General features: G+C 43.9%; 1 protein-coding gene across 3 annotated transcripts; it reads left to right on the forward strand.

The window, feature by feature from the left end:
- The first annotated feature begins 1,336 nt into the window (after positions 1 to 1,336).
- Positions 1,337 to 19,090, forward strand: mapk6 (mitogen-activated protein kinase 6). 3 transcript variants are annotated; one of them, XM_061067533.1, is made up of 9 exons: positions 1,337 to 1,552; positions 6,223 to 6,420; positions 7,132 to 8,052; positions 8,823 to 9,140; positions 15,140 to 15,284; positions 15,661 to 15,825; positions 15,962 to 16,157; positions 16,424 to 16,541; positions 16,652 to 19,090. In XM_061067533.1, the coding sequence occupies exons 3-9, from the start codon at positions 7,816 to 7,818 to the stop codon at positions 17,744 to 17,746; spliced, it is 2,274 nt and encodes a 757-aa protein (XP_060923516.1). In that variant the 5' UTR covers positions 1,337 to 1,552; positions 6,223 to 6,420; positions 7,132 to 7,815; the 3' UTR covers positions 17,747 to 19,090. The 3 variants fall into 3 exon arrangements, with proteins under 3 accessions (XP_060923516.1, XP_060923515.1, XP_060923514.1); XM_061067532.1 differs by having other exon boundaries at positions 6,234 to 6,420; XM_061067531.1 differs by lacking the exon at positions 6,223 to 6,420.
- Positions 19,091 to 19,327: the final 237 nt, after the last annotated feature.

Raw genomic sequence — 19,327 nt, forward strand, 5'->3', positions numbered from 1 at the left:
TAATGACACAGCAGTGAGATGACATGGAAAAATATAAACACAAACCCACAGCTTTGCCCTCATTTCCTCACACGTCCATTCAGATATTTTGACAACACACAGCCCGTCCAGACCCTGCAGCAGTCTGGTTTGAATATCAAACATATTCACACGCACACATTTCCTCTCAGTGCAAACACGGCGGTCTGTTGACAAGCACATCGAGACGGGGGCGGGAGTCGTGCTAGAGGGATGAGTCTGGCAGGTAGCGAGGTGGCAGACCCCATGTGGTGTTCTGAGTCTAATAAGAGATGTGGGTCTCAGGGAGAAGAGAAATTGGATTTGTAGGGTAAAAAAACAGGTATTGTTCTCCAGAGGAATTGCTGCTGACTCTTCGCTGGCAAAGCACAACTTCAACAACCCCCTGCTAATGCTGACCGATATACGGAGAGCAATAAAACACAAAGAATTCCCTTCAGAGGAGGAAGCTCTCACACATAAATGCACATATACTGCACGCACATATTGTCTGCACTGTTTTTGCACAACATTGATCCGACAAGGCTCAACAATCCCCTCAAAATCAATCAAGCTGAACCAGAATTTAAACACTCATGAATATCAGTTGTATCCATGTTCCTGTATCTGATTGTTTTCATCAAGACTCATGAATTATTCCCAAGGAAAATGTTTTTTTAAAATGCAGAATTTGCACCCCCTAGTTTGGATCTGCACCAAAATGTAATGGCTTCTTCCATGACCCATAAAAACCTTACAATGAGTTTCCAGGTAATCTGCTCAGTAGTTTTTGTGTAGACTTGCTAATAAACAAACAGACAAAGCAACCAACAAACAAATAGAAAGGGGAAGATGTAATAAACCAACAATACTGTGTGTGTATGTGCCATAATATGAACATCTTCAGCTTTATTTTGAGCTGGATGGACATTTCTTTTTCCCTTTGTTCAATTGTTTGGCAGGGTTTACGTAATCCATGATATGAATGTGTAATCCTTTGATTTAAAAAAGACAAGATAAGAATCCTAAATCACAAGGCCTGGATTTGCAAAGGTCTCTTCCGGGCTGAGGGAGATTAGCTCTGTCTGTCTGCTTGCAACCGACTGACGACGAAAACATGAAGAGAAAGTAATGAAAGAGAAAAATCTAAAAATGACAGGGGAAAGAAAGAAAGAAAGAAAGAGAGAGAGAGGGGAAAGAGAGAGAGACACACACAAGGGGTTAGTGGATCTGGCACACTGACAGGCCAAACCATACACAGAGCAGTCTCCGCCTCTCTCTCCCGGCTGGGCCTATATTAACTCTCCATGGAGCTCCACCTCACAACCAGTAGCACATGGAATAGGACAACACACTCCTGAAGGCTTTGAGAACACATGCGCACGTACACACACACAAGTGCAGCAAGACTCTGGACTGTGTGCACTGACACTTTCGCTCCACCTGTCTGCACCGTCAGACTTGCACTGTTGGATATAGTAGAGATTCTCCTGAATGGACTGCTGAACTCCGCATACTATGTTCCTCCGGGGGTCTCTGGAGAATTCCGGCCTCAGTAAGTGGCATGATTTAATTTTACGTACGAGAACAAGGGGATGTGAATCTGAAGTGTCGGTGATTCTGAGGATGTGTGGGCGTGAGACTGAGAAATGTCTAAGGGGAGGAGGTTAAACATACAGAACACCTGTGTAAGTGAGTGTGTGTGTGTGTGTGTGTGTGTGTGTGTGTGTGTGTGTGTGTGTGTGTGTGTGTGTGTGTGTGTGTGTGTGTGTGTGTGTGTGTGTGTGTGAGAGAGAGAGAGAGGGTCATAACAGCACTTTCATAACGTGACCCAGGGGGATGCTATGTGCTCTCCTGGATTGAAACAGTGTTTGTTTTCTCTGGCACCACACAGTGTTTTATACAGTAACAGTAACACAGCAGTGTAAGTGTCCACTGTAGAATCTTGCTCAAACGTGTTTGGTTTAATATTTGATATCAGCTGTTTGTCTCATGGTGTAACAGACAGGGCCCTGCAGCAGACCCTAGTGGAAACGCATTGTTTGTAATTGCTTATGACAGAAGGGTTACATTGTTTTAAGCTGTCGTCTCTGAACCTTAATGTGAGCTGATTATCTCTATCTGGTTATTAATATAACAGATAGGGTGATCCATGGTGTGTGGCTTTACAGCGGAGGTGAAAGAGCACTCAGCAAGAGCCAATATGTTATCTACAAGTCTAATATTTAATCATTGATGTCATCAGCAAGTCTGATGAAAGAGAACAAGAGGTCAGCGAGAGGGAACATTCCTGCAGAGAGCGTGCCCTCCGTGATGAAATGAAAGTTTGTCTCTCTGAGTTTCTGATTTGTGGAGGATGCAGTGACTTTTGGCTGTGAGAGAGGTTGGCAGTGGATCCCTCGGCTACAGCAGGACACGGTGTTCGAATTGTCTAATCGGCTCGAGCAAGGGGGCCTCAGAGCAAAGATACAATCCGTCTGCAGCTATATTCTTTCTTCCAGGAGCCCGGAGGATCAAAATAAAGGCTTATTTTTAGCATGAATAAGACATTCAAAACAAAAAACATTGTGTTTAAAGAAACCCTTACAATTTCCCTATTTTTTAAAACCATAGAAACTCAAAATACTCATTTGTCAACAGACAGAAGAAATAATTCATAAAAGCTTCCTTGAATGCTTCTCACAAAATGTATTTCTCTTTCCAATCTAAGAGAAAGATCCTATTAAGACCTTCAATAACCTAATGTCTTTGGGTTGATGCATGAGGGAAAATATGAAATGAAAATTAAAGTGTGAGATGTGAGCTTTACATGCATCCCAGACTCTGTCTCCTCGGCTCAGGGGCCTCAGAGCAAAGATACAATCAGTCTGCAGCTATATTCTTTCTTCCAGAAGCCCGGAGGATCAAAATAAAGGCTTATTTTTAGCATGAATAAGACATTCAAAACAAAAAACATTGTGTTTAAAGAAACCCTTACAATGTCCTTCTTTTTTAAAACCATAGAAACTCAAAATAGTAATTTGTCAACAAACAGAAGAAATAATACATAAAAGCTTCCTTGAATGCTTCTCACAAAATGTATTTCTCTTTCAAATCTAAGAGAAAGATCCTATTAAGACCTTCAATAACCTAATGTCTTTGGGTTGATGCATGAGGGAAAATATGAAATGAAAAATTAAAGTGTGAGATGTGGGCTTTACATGCATCCCAGTGTCTGTCTCCTCGGCTCAGGGGCCTCAGAGCAAAGATACAATCCGTCTGCAGCTCTACTTTCTTCCAGGAGCCCGGAGGATCAAAATAAAAGCTTATTTTTAGCATGAATAAGACATTCAAAACAAAAACATTGTGTTTAAAGAAACCCTTACAATTTCCTTCTTTTTTAAAACCATAGAAACTCAAAATAGTCATGTCAACAAACAGAAGAAGTAAGACATAAAAGCTTCCTTGAATGCTTCTCACAAAATGTATTTCTCTTTCAAATCTTACTATGAGAGCGATCGTATTAAGATATTCAATAACTCTATCTCTTTGGGTTGATGCATGAAGGAAAATATTATTATAAACTACAAGTCAAATGAAAATTAAAGTGTGAGATGTGAGCTTTACATGCATCCCAGAGTCTGTCTCCTCGGCTCAGGGGCCTCAGAGCAAAGATACAATCAGTCTGCAGCTCTACTTTCTTCCAGGAGCCCGGAGGAGCAAAACAAAGACTTATTTTTAGCCTGGATAAATCCTTCAAAAACGTTCTCTGTGAATAGAATCGAAAACTCTGTGTTTGAAGAAACTCAGACGAGTTCTTTCTTTTTAAAAAAACAATACAAACTTCAATGTCAACAAACAGAAAACAATGCATCAAAGCCTCCTTCAAATCTCACTCTGAGAAGGATCATAAAAAAGATATTGAATAACTTAATGTCTTTGGGTTGATGCATGAGAATGAAAATACCATTATAAACCAGGACGTGAAAGGAGGACAGGAATGTGAGGTGTGGGCTTCCCATGCGTCCCAGAGTCTGTCGCATCTGCTCCAGTCCGCATGCAGTGGCTGCTGCTCTCCATCGCAGAGCCAACCCCCCCCCCCCCCCCCCCCATCTGCATTCTCGGGCACATGGCTTCTCACATGGTCTGCCCTGCGGATGCTGATGTAGAATGCTGCGGCTGTGATGCTGCTGCTGCATCCCACCGCACAGCCCTGCATCCATCCACAGCATCCACATCTGAGCGGAGGAGGGATCTGATCTTCTCTTGTTTTTGAGGTGTTGTTGTTGTTGTTCTGGACGTGTTGGAGGACACAGATGCGCCAGATGGACTTTCTAAATCCTCCAGCCGCAGTGGACGAGCCGTCAGAGGAATCCTTCCCCCTGAATAATGAGATGCCGTGCGAGCCCATCGGACAACAGCGCTAATACCGATTAAAGGAAAAACGAATATAGGAAATCCGGGAAAACAACGGGCTCTTTGCGGAGAGGACGCAAACACCAAACCTCTGTATGTAAACATGCATGGATGACAAATGCAGAGAAACATACGATCTATAGCCAAGAATCTGAACTAGATCATTTATTAGTGACCACACAACCGAGATGGAACAGCAATAGTTGACAGATCTGATATTTCTGTTTGTGAATTTGGGAAATAATAACTAGAGAAGAAATAAAAACCCTGAAATCTCTAATTCAGAAAAGATACATGTTTGAACTTGTTTTTTTTATCTTTAATTGGAACGACAATGAAGGTAATTCGAAATGACTCATCTATTCCTCATCACAAAATACAAGTGACAGCAAAAATAATTCTGTCATGTTTGTTTTTCCAGAAATAGGCCCATGTCTGCAGACTGTCACTATACTTTAGGGTTTTGCAGTGTCTGCGCTGAGCTGTGTTTAAAATGTGCTGTGCCTGAACCCGGAGATGATCACAACATCCCTGTTTACTGCAAACATCACCGGGATGATGTGATCGTGTTGTGCACGATCCTGTAAACACTTTACTTGCATTTTGAATCGACCGCTGTCACGTGATCCGCCGCATCGAACCCCAGACACATCTTCTGAATGACTAGTGCTGCGTTCAAGTACCGCTCGATCATCTTGCAATTCATTAAATTGTAACACCATCAAGCTCTGTGGTGATATATTTTGCAGATTGAACACATTACTGTGTTATGAAGGGCTGTCAGAAACCCACATAGTTCAAAGTAAGTCAGAATCGACTTTGTCTAAATAAATATTTAAATATATATATATATGATCAAAAAAACATCATTTCAGTTATACAGTTTCAATGTAATTGCTGTAAATAGACAAAATACTTCTGAGTGGTGGCCTAAGTGAATGAAACCTAGAGTACAAATGTATTTATCATTAATTTCCATTAAGTATTTTTGCACTGCTGAATCTATTTTTGCACTAATCCGCACTGATCTGTTCGTATCCTCTCTAATGTGCCTTGACTGCGTACCATGTTGTGTACTTATATGTCACATGACTACTTAATATGTAGTGCTACTTATATGTTGAGTGTGTTACTCATGTGTTGGGTGTATTACTCATATGTTGGATGTGTTACTTGGTGTGGTACTCATATGTTGAGTGTGTCACTCCTATGTTGAGTGTGTTACTCATATGTTGGATGTGTTACTCATATGTTAAGTGTGCTGCTCATATATTGAGTGTGTTACTTGGTGTGTCACTTATTTGTTGAGTGTGTTACTTGGTGTGTTACTCATAAGTTGAGTGTGTCCCTTGGCATGTTACTCACTTGTTTAGCGTGTTACTTGGTGTGTTACTCATATGTTGAGTGTGTTCCTCATATGTTAAGTGTGTTACTCATATGTTGAATGTGTTACTCATATGTTGAATGTGTTACTTGGTGTGTTACTCACATGTTAAGCGTGTTACTTGGTGTGTTACTCACATGTTGAGTGTTACTCACATGTGGAGATAATTCGTACTCTGATAATAATGCCTCAAACGTGATCAAACTTAATCAAATTGTTTGTGGTGATAATAATAATATAAAAAATACAACATAAAGATATAAAACATAATGTAATTTGTATGATAGTAGTTATTAATCATTTATCCCTCAGCATTACAGTCAATTGCAGCGGTCGGTGAAGGATTACACTGTTTCAACTTCTTTATAATAATTTTAATAATAATAGTAATAATACAACAAAGACATATCAAACGTGTAATTGATATGATAAGTGATTAATCATAGGTTGCTCGCAGTAAATTACAGCGGGCAGTGAAGGGCTCTTGGCGGAGTTTCCCGTGAAGGCAGCGCCGTGACGTCAGCGGCAGTGGTATCGGAGCCTAATGGCGATGAGGACCCGCAGAGCTCAGGCGGCGGAGCTCAGTCGAACCTGGACAGGGTTTGATTAAACACTCACAGGAACCCATGCGAGGGACAGGGACAGTAAGTGTCCTCTCACACGTCCTTTTCTGTCTGTGTCTCTCGTCTTCTCTGCGGATTAATGCTCGTTTTTCACCGCTTTGTGCCGCTGAGCGACCGGAGCACCACCACGTAGTCGGAAGCCTCCGCCAACAACCGCTCCTTTGTTCGCGCTGCCGCCCGCTTTCACCCCTTGTACCGGGGTTTTGATACTTTAGATTCACCGGGGGCTGCCGGGTTCGAGTCCCACGGACCCGCTGGGGTTGTGTGTGTGTTTCCCGGGGGACCGTGGTGCTGTGGTGCATGGAGGTAAACCGGCGGTCTGTCAGCAGCGTGTCACGCCGCCGTTGTGCCTCCTTTCCGGGGCTTTTTTTTTCTTTCCGCCGGACACATGCAAGGCCACGAATAAGCGGAATGGAATCAAACTGGGACCTGCAACTGGTTTAGAATTGTACTGGTTTGATTAAAGAAGGATCCTGGATTCTTAAATTAGCTGAGCTTCTGTGGGATTATCTCTGAATTTGACGATACCCAGAAACCGGACTAGCAGACGGTGAAACCCGGCGGGGGAGGGGTTCGTTTCCCATTAGCATTCCCTCCCGAGCCGGAAGGGAAGCTGGTTCCGCTGGATCTATCCTGTTATTAAATGATGAACTATAACTTAACACTGTAATATGTTTATTTCACACCCATCTGACGTCTCATGTCCCCCCACCTCCTCTCTTGTCTTTCCAGGTTATACCGACGTAAAATGGAGGATAGCTTTGATTGTGACTGTGGCGAGCTGGAGCCACCGGATCATTGAGGGTGTGTAAAGTGACTCTGAAGACTTCCAAGGCCAAGACTCATTTCAGTTCTAAAGACCAGGAGATACTACACAGCAAGATCACACTCATAAGTATAGAGAAACTCATTTAGTCGGAGGGAGAAATAAAAGGTGCATTTAAAGGCACATTTCACAACCATGCTGCTCAGGACCAGTCGTACACTGAATGTATTTGCACTGTGAGGATGCAACTTCGAGCTTTTATAGCTTAACATAGTCTCGGTGCTTTTAAAAAAAAAATTGCCTCAAAGTCCATTCCATTGCAGTTTATCAACACTAGTCTACATAAGGAAACTGCTAATTTAAAGACATCTACACATCATTTTTTATTATTTCTCCACATATTCAAGATGGAAGGAAAGTTTCACTACACTTTAGTGCCCCACATCTGACAGGGAAGGCCAGATAGGGGGGGGGGACGACTCGGCAGCCATCTGTACAAGGGTCGGTTAGCTAAGCCACTGAAGCAGCAGGGGAATTGTCCAATAAATTCCTGTGCTGGTGTTAAAGTTGGAACTTGGAAGACAGGCCGGAGACCAAAAGGGTTTTAGAGAAAGCAGACGCTTGGTGTGTGAGAACCAAACACAGACATCATGGCAGAGAAGTTTGAGTCGCTGATGAACATCCACGGCTTCGACCTGGGCTCCCGCTACATGGACTTGAAGCCTCTGGGCTACGGGGGGAACGGCCTGGTGTTCTCTGCAGTCGACACGGACTGTGACAAGCGTGTGGCCGTGAAGAAGATCATCCTGACCGACCCCCAGAGTGTGAAGCACGCCCTGCGGGAAATCAAGATCATCAGACGCCTGGACCACGACAACATTGTCAAGGTAAATTTGCGAGTGGTCGAGGGAATATATTATGGGTGGGAATTGGCAAAAATGTGACGATTCACTAGTATTGCGATATTTGGGCCACGATTCAATAGTATTGCGATTCTGCGATATATTGCGAAACTGCAAGTATTGCGATTCGATTCTGCGATTCATGTCCCCCATATTATTCAAAGGCATTTCAAAAAATGAGGAAAATAAGACTGCTCAACTCACTTCAAATGTCACATTTAATTCTGTGAACAACATTGTCTTCTACACATTAACTGAAGTGCAAAAACTAAGAAAGGGTAGTGCAAAAACTTTGTCCTTGAACATTCAGGACACAGGACCTTTGTAATTATTTTCTGAATAGGAGACCTCTCACATGAACGCTGAGCTCCCAGCACATAACTTACAATTATTTAAATACAATACAGTAACATCAAGCAGGCATAATAGAGTAACATAAACCTGAGAATAATCATATAAACAAGAGTAACCCAGAGTAATCCAGTCCAGTTGGCTGCAAGGTCATGACCCAAAATGTTAAATTCATTTGGGAATATTGGCCTTCTTGGTCAGAAAAAGGAGTTGGTCAACAAGCTCAGATGTTAAAGTGCTCCTCTGTGCTACAGTATCCATATAATCGCGGACGCAAAATATCGCGATACTGAACAGAATCGATTTTTTTCCCGCACCACTAGAAGATAAATGGGTTTCTTCCTTTTTATCGATTTTGGAAACTGACTTTCACGGCTGACCCGTCCCTGCCTGTTTGTCACCAGGTGTTTGAGACGCTGGGCCCGAACGGCCGCAGGCTCACGGAGGACGTGGTGTCCCTGACAGAGGTGAACTCTGTCTACATTGTGCAAGAGTACATGGAGACGGACCTGTGTCAGCTGCTGGAGAGGGGCCTTCTGTCCGAGGGCCACGCCAGGCTCTTCATGTACCAGCTTCTCAGAGGCCTTAAGTACATCCACTCTGCCAACGTGCTGCACCGGGACCTCAAGCCGGCCAACCTGTTTGTCAACACCGAAGACTTGGTACTGAAGATTGGGGACTTTGGACTGGCCCGCATCATGGACCCCCATTACTCCCACAAGGTAGGATGTGCCTCCGGGTGTCTGTTTTAATCAGCCTGTCGTGTTTTCATGGAAAGTTGGGGTATGATTCTCAGGTGGTTTCAAGTCAGGGTTCCTACGGACATGAAAAACCTGGAATAGTCATGGAATTGTAAAATGTGTATTTCCAGGCCTGGAAAAAAATAAAATCCCAAAAGTTTTGGAAAAGTCATGGAAATTTGTTATATTCATATTTTCATGTTGTTCATTTACGCTGAGTTTTAAATAATGCATATGATTTTAAAGAAATACGCTCAAAATACAAGTAGGCATACGCTCTCATACTAACTGAGCTAGTATGAGAGCGTATGCGTAAGGTATACTGTATGCCTTGGAATTCTCATTGCTAGTTTAAATACTACATTTTGTCACTTTCATGTATACACCGAGATTTCACAAAATGTTCAGACATGGAAATTTGGTTAAAAGTTGTTGAAAAGTCATGGAAATCCATTGGTCACAATGTGTATGAACCCTGTCAAGTTTAACTTGGTTAAACCTGAACTCATTCAAGAAGACTGCTTTGACACGAGATGTTTCCGCTGCTGCATAATAACGCAGTATTTCCCAGAATGCCGCAGTTCCGCAGCAGGAACGTAAACAAGAAGAGACGTGGTTCCTTGAGGCTGCGTCTCTGTTTCCCTTCTCCGGAGAAAAGACTCTGTGGAAACCACAACCCTGGGATCTAACAGTGTGTACAATCAGATCTGGAAATGGGCTCCACTCCATGTCTAAATATACAAATGAGTGGGCTCGTGATAATGGGGTTTAACAAAGATGAGGATAATCCACATTCCCAGGTGAATTAAGGAAACAATAAATATTTGAAACGAACCAAAATGGTTCAGTCTTGAGCTTTTTAACGATGATGTTGAAGCAGCAGAGCCTTTATGGAAGCACTGGATTAAAACATTGACAATGTATTTATATACACGCATGCATACTTCCCTCTATTCTATATGCATTGAGGTTGTTAACCAATTTCAAGCACATAACTAGTATCAAGACAACTAGGTCTACTTTGGCTGTTACAAGACCTTTTCAAGTTCCAGCATAAAGTAAACCTGGGCCTTAAAAGCCAGATCTTAACCCAACATGTTGCTTTGTATCCTAGTATGAGAGAAGTGTGGATAACGTCTAATTGTAGCCAGGTGGCAAGCCCTCTGTAACAGGATGAGCAAATTCCCCTCAAAGGCCATATGGTTGTGTGATGTGGGGAATCTAGGTCTAGCTCTCACTCACTCTCTCGCTCAGTCAGATGCCTACACGTGTCTGGGATTAGTCATCGGTGGGTCTGAGGGTCTGAAGTGGCTCACGTGATGTGATCCCTCTGGCTGGCACAGCCTCATTCATATCCCCCTACACAGACAGGAGCCCGCCACGTCTTACACCACCCTGAGACAGACTTACTCACACTTGTTTACCAGAACTGCTCATTTCCAGATCACCGCCACGAGCAGGCTCGTCACACTCTCTGCTCTGACTTGTATGTCATCATATTAGTCACATCTTAGGGGAAGACAATTGGTCTCTGCAATGAGAGATGGAAAACAAGGGGAGAAGTGAGTGTCTCACACATTTTGTTCCACGTAGCCACTCACCCATAGCTGCTGCACTCCTCCCGTGAGTCAGTGTTTGCCATGTGGGCTACTTTCCCTCCAATAAGCACTTTTTCTCGATTGGTAAATATGCTGGCTAGTGGGTATTGAGAAGCTGCTTTGCCGGGGTCAGCTCTCTCCTGTTGGACTCTTGTCTGCTGACGTGCTGCAGCAGACTAGAGCTGCCTGAGGGTTTTGTCAAGGATACAAACACTGTAGTCAGACTGACTTTACCAGGCTCTGACCCTCCTTTCCTTTCCAAACAGCATTGTTGTGTTTTATCTGTCTCTACTGTGATAACAATAGTGATGTGGAGGGGAGGGAGGGGGGCACTGAGATCTCTGCCAACCACTTTTCTCATGGCACTCACATTCATCTGATTGTGTGTGTGTGTGTGTGTGTGTGTGTGTGTGTGTGTGTGTGTGTGTGTGTGTGTGTGTGTGTGTGTGTGTGTGTGTGTGTGTGTGTGTGTGTGTGTGTGTGTGTGTGTGTGTGTGTGTGTGTGTGTGTGTGTGTGTGTGTGTGTGTGTGTGTGTGTGTGTGTGTGTGTGTGTGTGTGTGTGTGTGTGTGTGTGTGTGTGTGTGTCTCTGACCAAATGAAGCTTGTTTAGAAAGTCCCCACATGACACTGTGGCACCCAGTGAAGTGTGAAGGCATAAAAAAAACAGTTGGTTTCAGTGTTGGTTTGGACCAAATCACCGGGGGCAGATCTGCTCGTAACCACCCTCTACTTTCAGGAGCAGCTGAGTGGCATGAGTGCATGTTATTTGAATAACGTGGTTTCTAAATAAAGAGGCGCTCTTTCCCAGTGAACCTGAGTTTCTGGCGTGGCATCAGCGGTGTAGGCACAAGGGCACTGATCCCACCTCTTCCTCCTAAAATCCCAACTTTTTATATTCTGGTGCCTTGAAAACACAACTCTTCGTGATTCCCTACAAGCTTTGATGAATCCTGCATGGCTCTGTTTTAAGGGCCAGCCCTCATGGTGGCCCAGGATCAAGAATGACAGGAATTCACGTGCACTCCAACTTCCACAGCCCCGATTCACCTCCCTTTCCCAGCCAGCTCTTTGTCTTGTTGTGGGAGCCTTGCCAGGGGCCTTATTTGAAGGATAAGGTTTACAGAATATTGTGGGTATAACACTCCAATATTTAGCTTTAGCATTGGTGGTGCCTAAGCAAGCTGTTTTGAGTTATAAATGAGGGCGGCTGAGGCTGTAAACTACTCCAGGATAGTGTCACACGTATGATGTGCGTCATCACTAAGTAGTGTTGCATCTGCTTGGATAAGTTTTCACATCTGTGACATCTGATAGTCGAATAATTTACTACTTCCCAGAGATAGGGTTAAGATCTAACTCTAGACCTTAAGCCAGAGTTGTCGCGCACATAAGTGATAATTTGTTGATGTTAAACGGTCATATCGCCTGCTATTGTAAGTCAGAATAGTTGTACTAATATAAACTGAGATTCTACAGTTAAGAGTCTTCGTACTTGCCTGTGGCTTTTTAGAATTCAGTCATTTGCGATGCTAAAGTTTTTTTAGGAATGTTAGATGGTTCACAGAGGTCCTTTGTGCCACTTAAGTATCCTGCACAACACACTACTACAAACCACAACTGCAGGAACACACACACGCACGCACACACATATTTGACCCAATTATTCAGCCAGTAACTGGCCTGTCTGGCACTAGTCTTCACAGGATCCAACCAGAGAGACGCTGTTGAGTCAACATGAAATTCAGAGAGTTGCTATCACTCTTTATTTTTGTTTCAAGCCTGAAAAGATGGTTCTGCTTTTAAGAACCAGAAGTAGCTGCAATTAATGGAGATCACACATGTGCATGAATGAATGTGTGTGTGAATGGCAAACTGTAATGTAAAGAGCTTTGAGGTCATCAAGACTCGAAAAGCATTTTATAAGTACAAAACATTAACATAAACCGGATAAAAATAGTTTATCTGCTAATAAGGTCCCTATGTCCAATGTATTGTGAGACCAGTGAAGCTCCACCTGTCTCTCTTTGTCGAGTGTCATGTTTCCTGTAAAATTATTTCACAAATGTGTGGGTGGCTCTGGAAATGTATCATTGTCGTTTTCCGTCCCACCTTCTGTGAAGCAGCACAGCTCTCACTGACTCAACACCAGCTACCTTTACTCACACCTGGTCCGACATGCGAAAGGTTGCTGTGACTAAACCTGATGCACTGTGGGAAACTGGTATGACTCATTAAATGTCAGCCTGATCTAACCTAGATCAGGTTCGCCAACTGTTGCCTCAGGCATCGAGAGGGCTGATGATTTAATGCCTGTCTCTGTCTTTGTGATATTTGGCCCCCTTTTGAAAAGCAGTTCAAGGAAAAGGCCGGCTGAAAATGCACTTTGTCCACAGCTTCTAGTTAAACTCTAATCTGCTTCTTTTAGTTCAGAGTCCATCCTGCACTTGTCCTTATGCAGAGACCCCACACTCCTAAAGCAGACCTAATCACATCTCTGTTGCAATACTCTGCAAAGCTGGTTGCACGAATTTCTCCACCACAATCCCATATATCAAACTATTAGTGCCATTTCTCCAATTGGGTGCTAGACAGCCCAGCAGGTTGGAGCCTGGAGTTTTGATCCACCTGTGTGTGATGCGACTAGGGTTGCAAAGGGGCGGAAACTTTCCGGTAAATTTCCGGAAATTATCCGGAAACTTTCCATGGGAAGTTAAGCTCAGGAATTTGGGGAATTTTGAAAAAAAAAAAAAAAATTACACAAATTAAACGCTGAGCAATAAAAACATCATTCAAAACTCTATTTTAAAGATGTATGGAATGCAGCACACGCTGAACATTGAGTTTCAACCCTCCACTGTGCATTCTTCCATCACATGCACAGATCATTCCCAGCATTCTCACTCTACAGCAGGGCTGTTGAGGCCTGCTGTAGTGTGCAGGACTAGTCGGGTAAGTTTTGATGATATTACTGGGGAAAATATATTAGCATGCTGATTGAGGATTGTTCATCTGTTCATCCAGCCTATTTCCATTCATTTATCCATCAATTGTAAAATATGTTTACAGACGATTCCAATTGTTTGGCTAACTATTTATATCTCTGGCATTGCATTAGTGTTTTTTTACAAACTTTTTTCTCATCTTATTCTACAGAACAATGCCACGTGCACTCTCTCATGTGTGGAGAAATGTCAATGTCCAATGTAAAAGGAAAGGCTGTGTACATTTGCAAATACTGAGCAAAGACCTATGTTAAGAATGACACAACGATGCAGAAGCGTATAGTCAAGTGCCCAAAGTTTCCTCAGGGCTCAAATCAGCCTATGACAAAACAAAATGTTTATGTCTGTATATGACAAAGTAAACACAGTTAGTATAAATTACCCACAACATTTCCATTTTATTCCCGTATATTCCCGTTAATTCCCATGGAAAATTTCAAACTTTGAATATTCCCGGGATTTTGCAACCCAAGATGCGACCATCTTCCTGCTCTCGTCCTCTGTGCAAGTTTCTCGATGAAACCCACTCCTGGACCCATACATCCGATACCCTGGTTACCTGAAGGATGTAGTTGTGTCCGCAGTCTCTATGGCATGTCATTTATAGACCTATCAAAACAAGGGCATGCAGAGCAATGACACACTGCAGGATAGTGTGACATCAAGTATTTGTAGCTAAATTAGGCCCGAAACAGGAGCCTGGCTTGGTGGTGAGAGGACCATTTTGGTCTCACTACAAACTACCGGTGCATAAAAGACCAAGGCAGGGAGGGTGTTGTTTTACCACCTACCCTCCCCCAGTGTCCCAGTGTGTACACATACGCACACACACTCCCACAGGTCAGTTTTCTTTGTGTTCAGTGTCCTCTGTCCCTGTGAATAGTCGAGCACTGTGTGAGAGCAGAGTGCAAATTGGTGTCATTGGTGTGTCAGTGTGTGGTAGTAGGGGATTATCCCGCTCTCTCAGACTGCTGACAAGGCCTACACGTGTCTGGTCTCCCCCCTTTCATCAGTTTTTTTTGTCTCCAGGGTCTTTGCCCTCTCTCTGTGTTGTGCACGTGACCAGCACAGCCTGGGTTCGTCAAGGAGACGGCACAGGAGTTGGGAAGTTATGCAAACACCGGCAGGCAGGCATTGTTTGCTGTGGGACTGGTGTTAGCAGCAGTGTTGGGTGGCAAACGTGAAGGCACATAAAGTCATGTTTAACACGTAGCTATTACTGAGGAAACCAGTGGAGGTCAGGGCCTCTTTGGTGGGAATGATCCAAACATGATGACACAATAGTTAATCCACGTCGGCCGTTTTTTGGACAATAGTGGCTTTAGGTCATTCTTTCTATAACCAGGGTACCACTGACTGTCTCGTCTCCTTTAACCACAGGGTCATCTATCTGAAGGTCTGGTCACCAAGTGGTACAGATCTCCTCGCCTGCTGCTCTCTCCAAACAACTACACCAAAGCCATCGACATGTGGGCCGCTGGATGCATATTCGCTGAGATGCTCACAGGGAAAACCCTCTTTGCAGGTAAATGTTGATTCTTTTTCCTGTGCCTGCCTCATGATCAAACATACAGGCAAGCAGTGTTCATAGCAAAGAAGTTGACTGACTTGTCTGTCGAGGCGGATGTTCGTCCTCTGAGTCATTGTGTCTTTGCGTCAGAGCAGACAGGAGAATCAGCCTTTGCTGTCCTTTATTCCTCTCATTTGCAAATCCAGCTGAAGGAGACAGACTGTTCTTGTTTGTTGAAACTGCCCCCGAGCTGTACCGAGGGCAAATAACATCTTTGTTCTCATGATCTGCCACGCTCAGCTTAGCTCAAATCTAACTTAACTCAGTTATGCACAAGCTGGATGTTGTTTCATTCTGTTAGTAAGAAAGTGCTTCGTGGTTTTTGTTGCAGGAGCCCATGAACTGGAGCAGATGCAGCTGATCCTGGAGTCCATCCCTGTGCTGCGGGAGGAAGACCGGCAGGAGCTCCACAGTGTCATCCCCGTCTTCATCCGCAGCGACATGTCCAACCCTCACACGCCACTGACCAAGCTGCTGCCTGACGTCAGTCCACAGGGTGAGCTCCGCTTACTTATTTATTCAGGGACTCTCACATACCAATGAAGTATTTCTGAACTCGTACAAAAGTCTGTCAAATATCAAATCTCGTGTTTTTCCGTTATCTCATTGTCCTCCCTCTCTTTTCTCGGCAGCCCTCGATTTCCTGGAGAAGATCCTGACCTTTAACCCCATGGATCGTCTGACTGCAGAGGAGGCCCTTGCACACCCTTATATGGTCGACTACTCCTTCCCCCTGGACGAACCTGTATCTCTGCACCCGTTCCACATTGAGGATGAAGTCGATGATATCCTGCTCATGGACCAGAGCCACAGCCACACCTGGGACAGGTATGTCTGCTCACTTTTCCCTCTACTGCCCTGTTTACACTTTTTAGACTCAAAGTGATATCTTTTCCTTTTGTGTAAAATATTACGCTCTACTAAGCAGTAACCATATTGACACACAGACCACATGACCAGAACAAGTTTTTCTCTTTCTTTTATGACTTTATTTGTTTGCATAGGTAGATTCTGTACTGGAGCCTTTTTTTGTGTATTTTGTGTGTTTAGTGCGTCTGTGTACTTAAAGAGTCTCTTTCCTACTCACTCATCAGGTATCATGAGAGCCAGCTGTCAGAGGCGGACTGGCACTTGCACAGCCACCATGACCCAGAGGAAGTTCAGGTCGACCCCAGGGCACTCTCTGATGTAACAGACGAAGAGGAGGTCCAGGTGTGTTTTGTACTTTTAAAAAAATCGTCTATTAAGTGCCAAAAAAAATAGTTTGTCTATTTCCTCCATTTTTTAAATTGTTTTTAATCAGGGCTGTTGTATCTTTGCAGGTTGATCCTCGTAAATATGCTGATGGAGATCGGGAGAAGTTCCTGGATGAGCCGTCCTACGACTACTCCAGTGTGTTCCCGCCAGAGCGATCCTGGCAGGACGACCACCACGAGAACAAATACTGTGACTTGCAGTGTAGCCACACCTGTAACTACAAGGCAGTGTCCCCCTCCTACCTGGATAACCTTATCTGGAGGGACAGTGAAGTCAACCACTACTATGAGCCCAAACTCATCATCGACCTCTCCAACTGGAAGGAGCAGCAGAGCAAGGAGAAGGCGGACCGTAAGGCTAGGAGCAAGTGCGAGAAGAACGGGTTGGTGAAGGCCCAGATCGCACTGCAGGAGGCCGAGAAGACCCAGAGTCCGGTGGAGAAGGACAGTGAGCAGGAGAAGCACCAGACGGATAAACCTCCAAGCCAGCAGAACCAAGGCTTTGACTTTGACTCCTTTATCGCCAGCACCATCAAACTGAGCCTGCAGCCCGAGCCCTGTCAGGAGGCGGCCCTGCTCAGTGAAGTGGGTCTCCTGAACGAGCTCAACACTTCCGTCTCTCTGCTGGAGGCCCCCCGCTCAGGCTCCATGTCCAAGTCCATAAGTCAGGAGAAGGAGGAGAAGTGCCTGGTAAACCTGGCCCAGTTGGGGGGAGGAGGTTCGGGAGTCGTCGGCGGGGACGGCCCGTGGCCTTCTCAGCCCTGGGAGAGCTTCGGCTCCGGGGAGAGGGTGGAGGAGAACGGCTGTTTGATCGACGAAGCGTGCTGGGACATTCGTAATGAGGACCACTTCCAGAAGGAGAGCACTTACACCAGCTACCTGGACCGCCTGTTCAGCCGGAAGGAAGAGGTGGTCGGAGACACTGTGGCCGGCGCAGAGACGGAGCCCTCGGAAGGGAGAGACCTGGACGAGAGCTTCCTCGGCAGGAGCACAGAGATCGTGATTAATATGCAGCTGGACTCTCTGGCCCTGCCCGGCTTTGACAGCACCGATGACTTGCCTCTGAAATCCATCCAGGCGTCCCTCACCCCCTGCGCTGTCAAATGCTCCCCTCAGATCGCCCACAAAACCTACAGCAGCATCTTCAAGCATCTTAATTAAAGAAATATATCCTTCCTCACAGTGCAAAAACTAGACCGTTTTGTTCTTATGTTTTTTAATAATATGGTATATTATTGTACTTGAATCATTTCATACCTTTTTTTAATTATGGTTACTTTTAATTATTTTTAGTTTGTTTTGTTTTTTTTCTTTTTAAGAGTTGAGGGGTGATTTATTATATTTAAGGAGTTTCTGGTCATCACTCTGAGCCTTGACCACCAGGCCTTCATGGGTTAACGTCCACACCCTCATTGCTAAACTGGCAAGTCACTCGCACACTCAAGTACTGTAGATGAACAGAGCAGGAGAGAAGTCAAGTAGTTTGAGGAAGGAGGGAGGAGAGGATTTAAGAAACGAGGTTCGGATGTAACACAAAGAAGGATGCTAGACGTTAACATTGCTGTAGGCTTTTCAAGTGCTTTCAAACAACCTCTCCTGGAATTGGATAAGCACGGGGGGGAAAGGTGAATGAGGTGTCTTTCTTTTTTCTGTTTCACTTTTGACTTTATACAATTTCCCCCAAAGAAAAGCTTCCTTATTAAACCCTTTCATACTGTAAATCTGACACATGATGCCAGCAGCAACCATTATCGTAGGCGTTAATGTAAATGTGTTATCTACCTCAAGGTAACAGCCGCGAGAGACACTCGAAGCCGCACTAGTGCTTTACACACATGACCATCCTCATGCCATGAAATGAAGTGGTCGCGTAGATGAAATCTGTCTCACTTTAGCATTTAACATAGTGAGGTGTTTCAGTAATCATTATTTATTTCTAGCAGATGTGCGATATTTATTTTATCAAAAAAGACGTGTTGTTTCAATGTGATTATTGGAGATTGAAGAGTTGGACAGACTTCCATTTTCATTTCGGCACTATATGGGCGTGCAAGTGCTCCTTTTTGTTTTATGGTAGGATGCAAATTCATCTTTGGTTCCAAAAAGAAGTCGAGGCTTTCTGTTTTCCATCAATTTTGTCCCAATGGAAATCATTCTATCTGTTCATTATTTGTTTTATTTAAAGGTGCGTTCTGTTTTTAGTGGAAAAACTGCTTTATGGTTTCAAGAAGCGCCTAAAAGTCTTAATTTTTTTATCTCAATGTAATGTAAAAAAAATGCGTGCATGGAAGCAAGAGAAAGGTACATTAAAAGTAAAGTTAATGGTGAGTATAATGTACATCAGTTTTAATTGTACGTTTTTTGTTAAATTTCTATGTACTTTTTCCAGGCAAGCATGATGAATTAGGTTAAGGTGTAGCATGTAGGACACTTATGGACTTTTTTTTGTAATCATTGGTTCCCCTGTTCTACAAAATATCTCAAAATAAAAATTACTGGCAAAGAGTCAAGAGTGCTTCTCTCTGTTACTGGTCAGTGATGACCTAAACCCTGAGCTAACTCGTGTTTTAGGAACTTATACTGTGGACGACGGTGCTTTTTCTCTGACAAGGATCTTGTGGTTGTGCTGAGGGAGATGTTGACACCCCTACACTCACTGTTAATGTCTAAACAGGCAGACTAAATTACACAGAGCTGGGGACACAAGTTTTGACTCACCGTCTAAATGTAGGCCTGGCTCAA

The sequence above is a fragment of the Limanda limanda genome, chromosome 3, assembly GCF_963576545.1.
Source record: "Limanda limanda chromosome 3, fLimLim1.1, whole genome shotgun sequence".
Taxonomy (NCBI): domain Eukaryota; kingdom Metazoa; phylum Chordata; class Actinopteri; order Pleuronectiformes; family Pleuronectidae; genus Limanda; species Limanda limanda.

Coding starts and splice junctions, on each gene's coding strand:
- mapk6 (XM_061067533.1), top strand. CDS start 7,816: ATGGCAGAGAAGTTTGAGTCGCTGATGAACATCCACGGCTTCGACCTG. Junction 9,141..15,139: donor ACCCCCATTACTCCCACAAG/GTAGGATGTGCC, acceptor CTTTAACCACAG/GGTCATCTATCTGAAGGTCT. Junction 15,826..15,961: donor GCCTGACGTCAGTCCACAGG/GTGAGCTCCGCT, acceptor TTTTCTCGGCAG/CCCTCGATTTCCTGGAGAAG.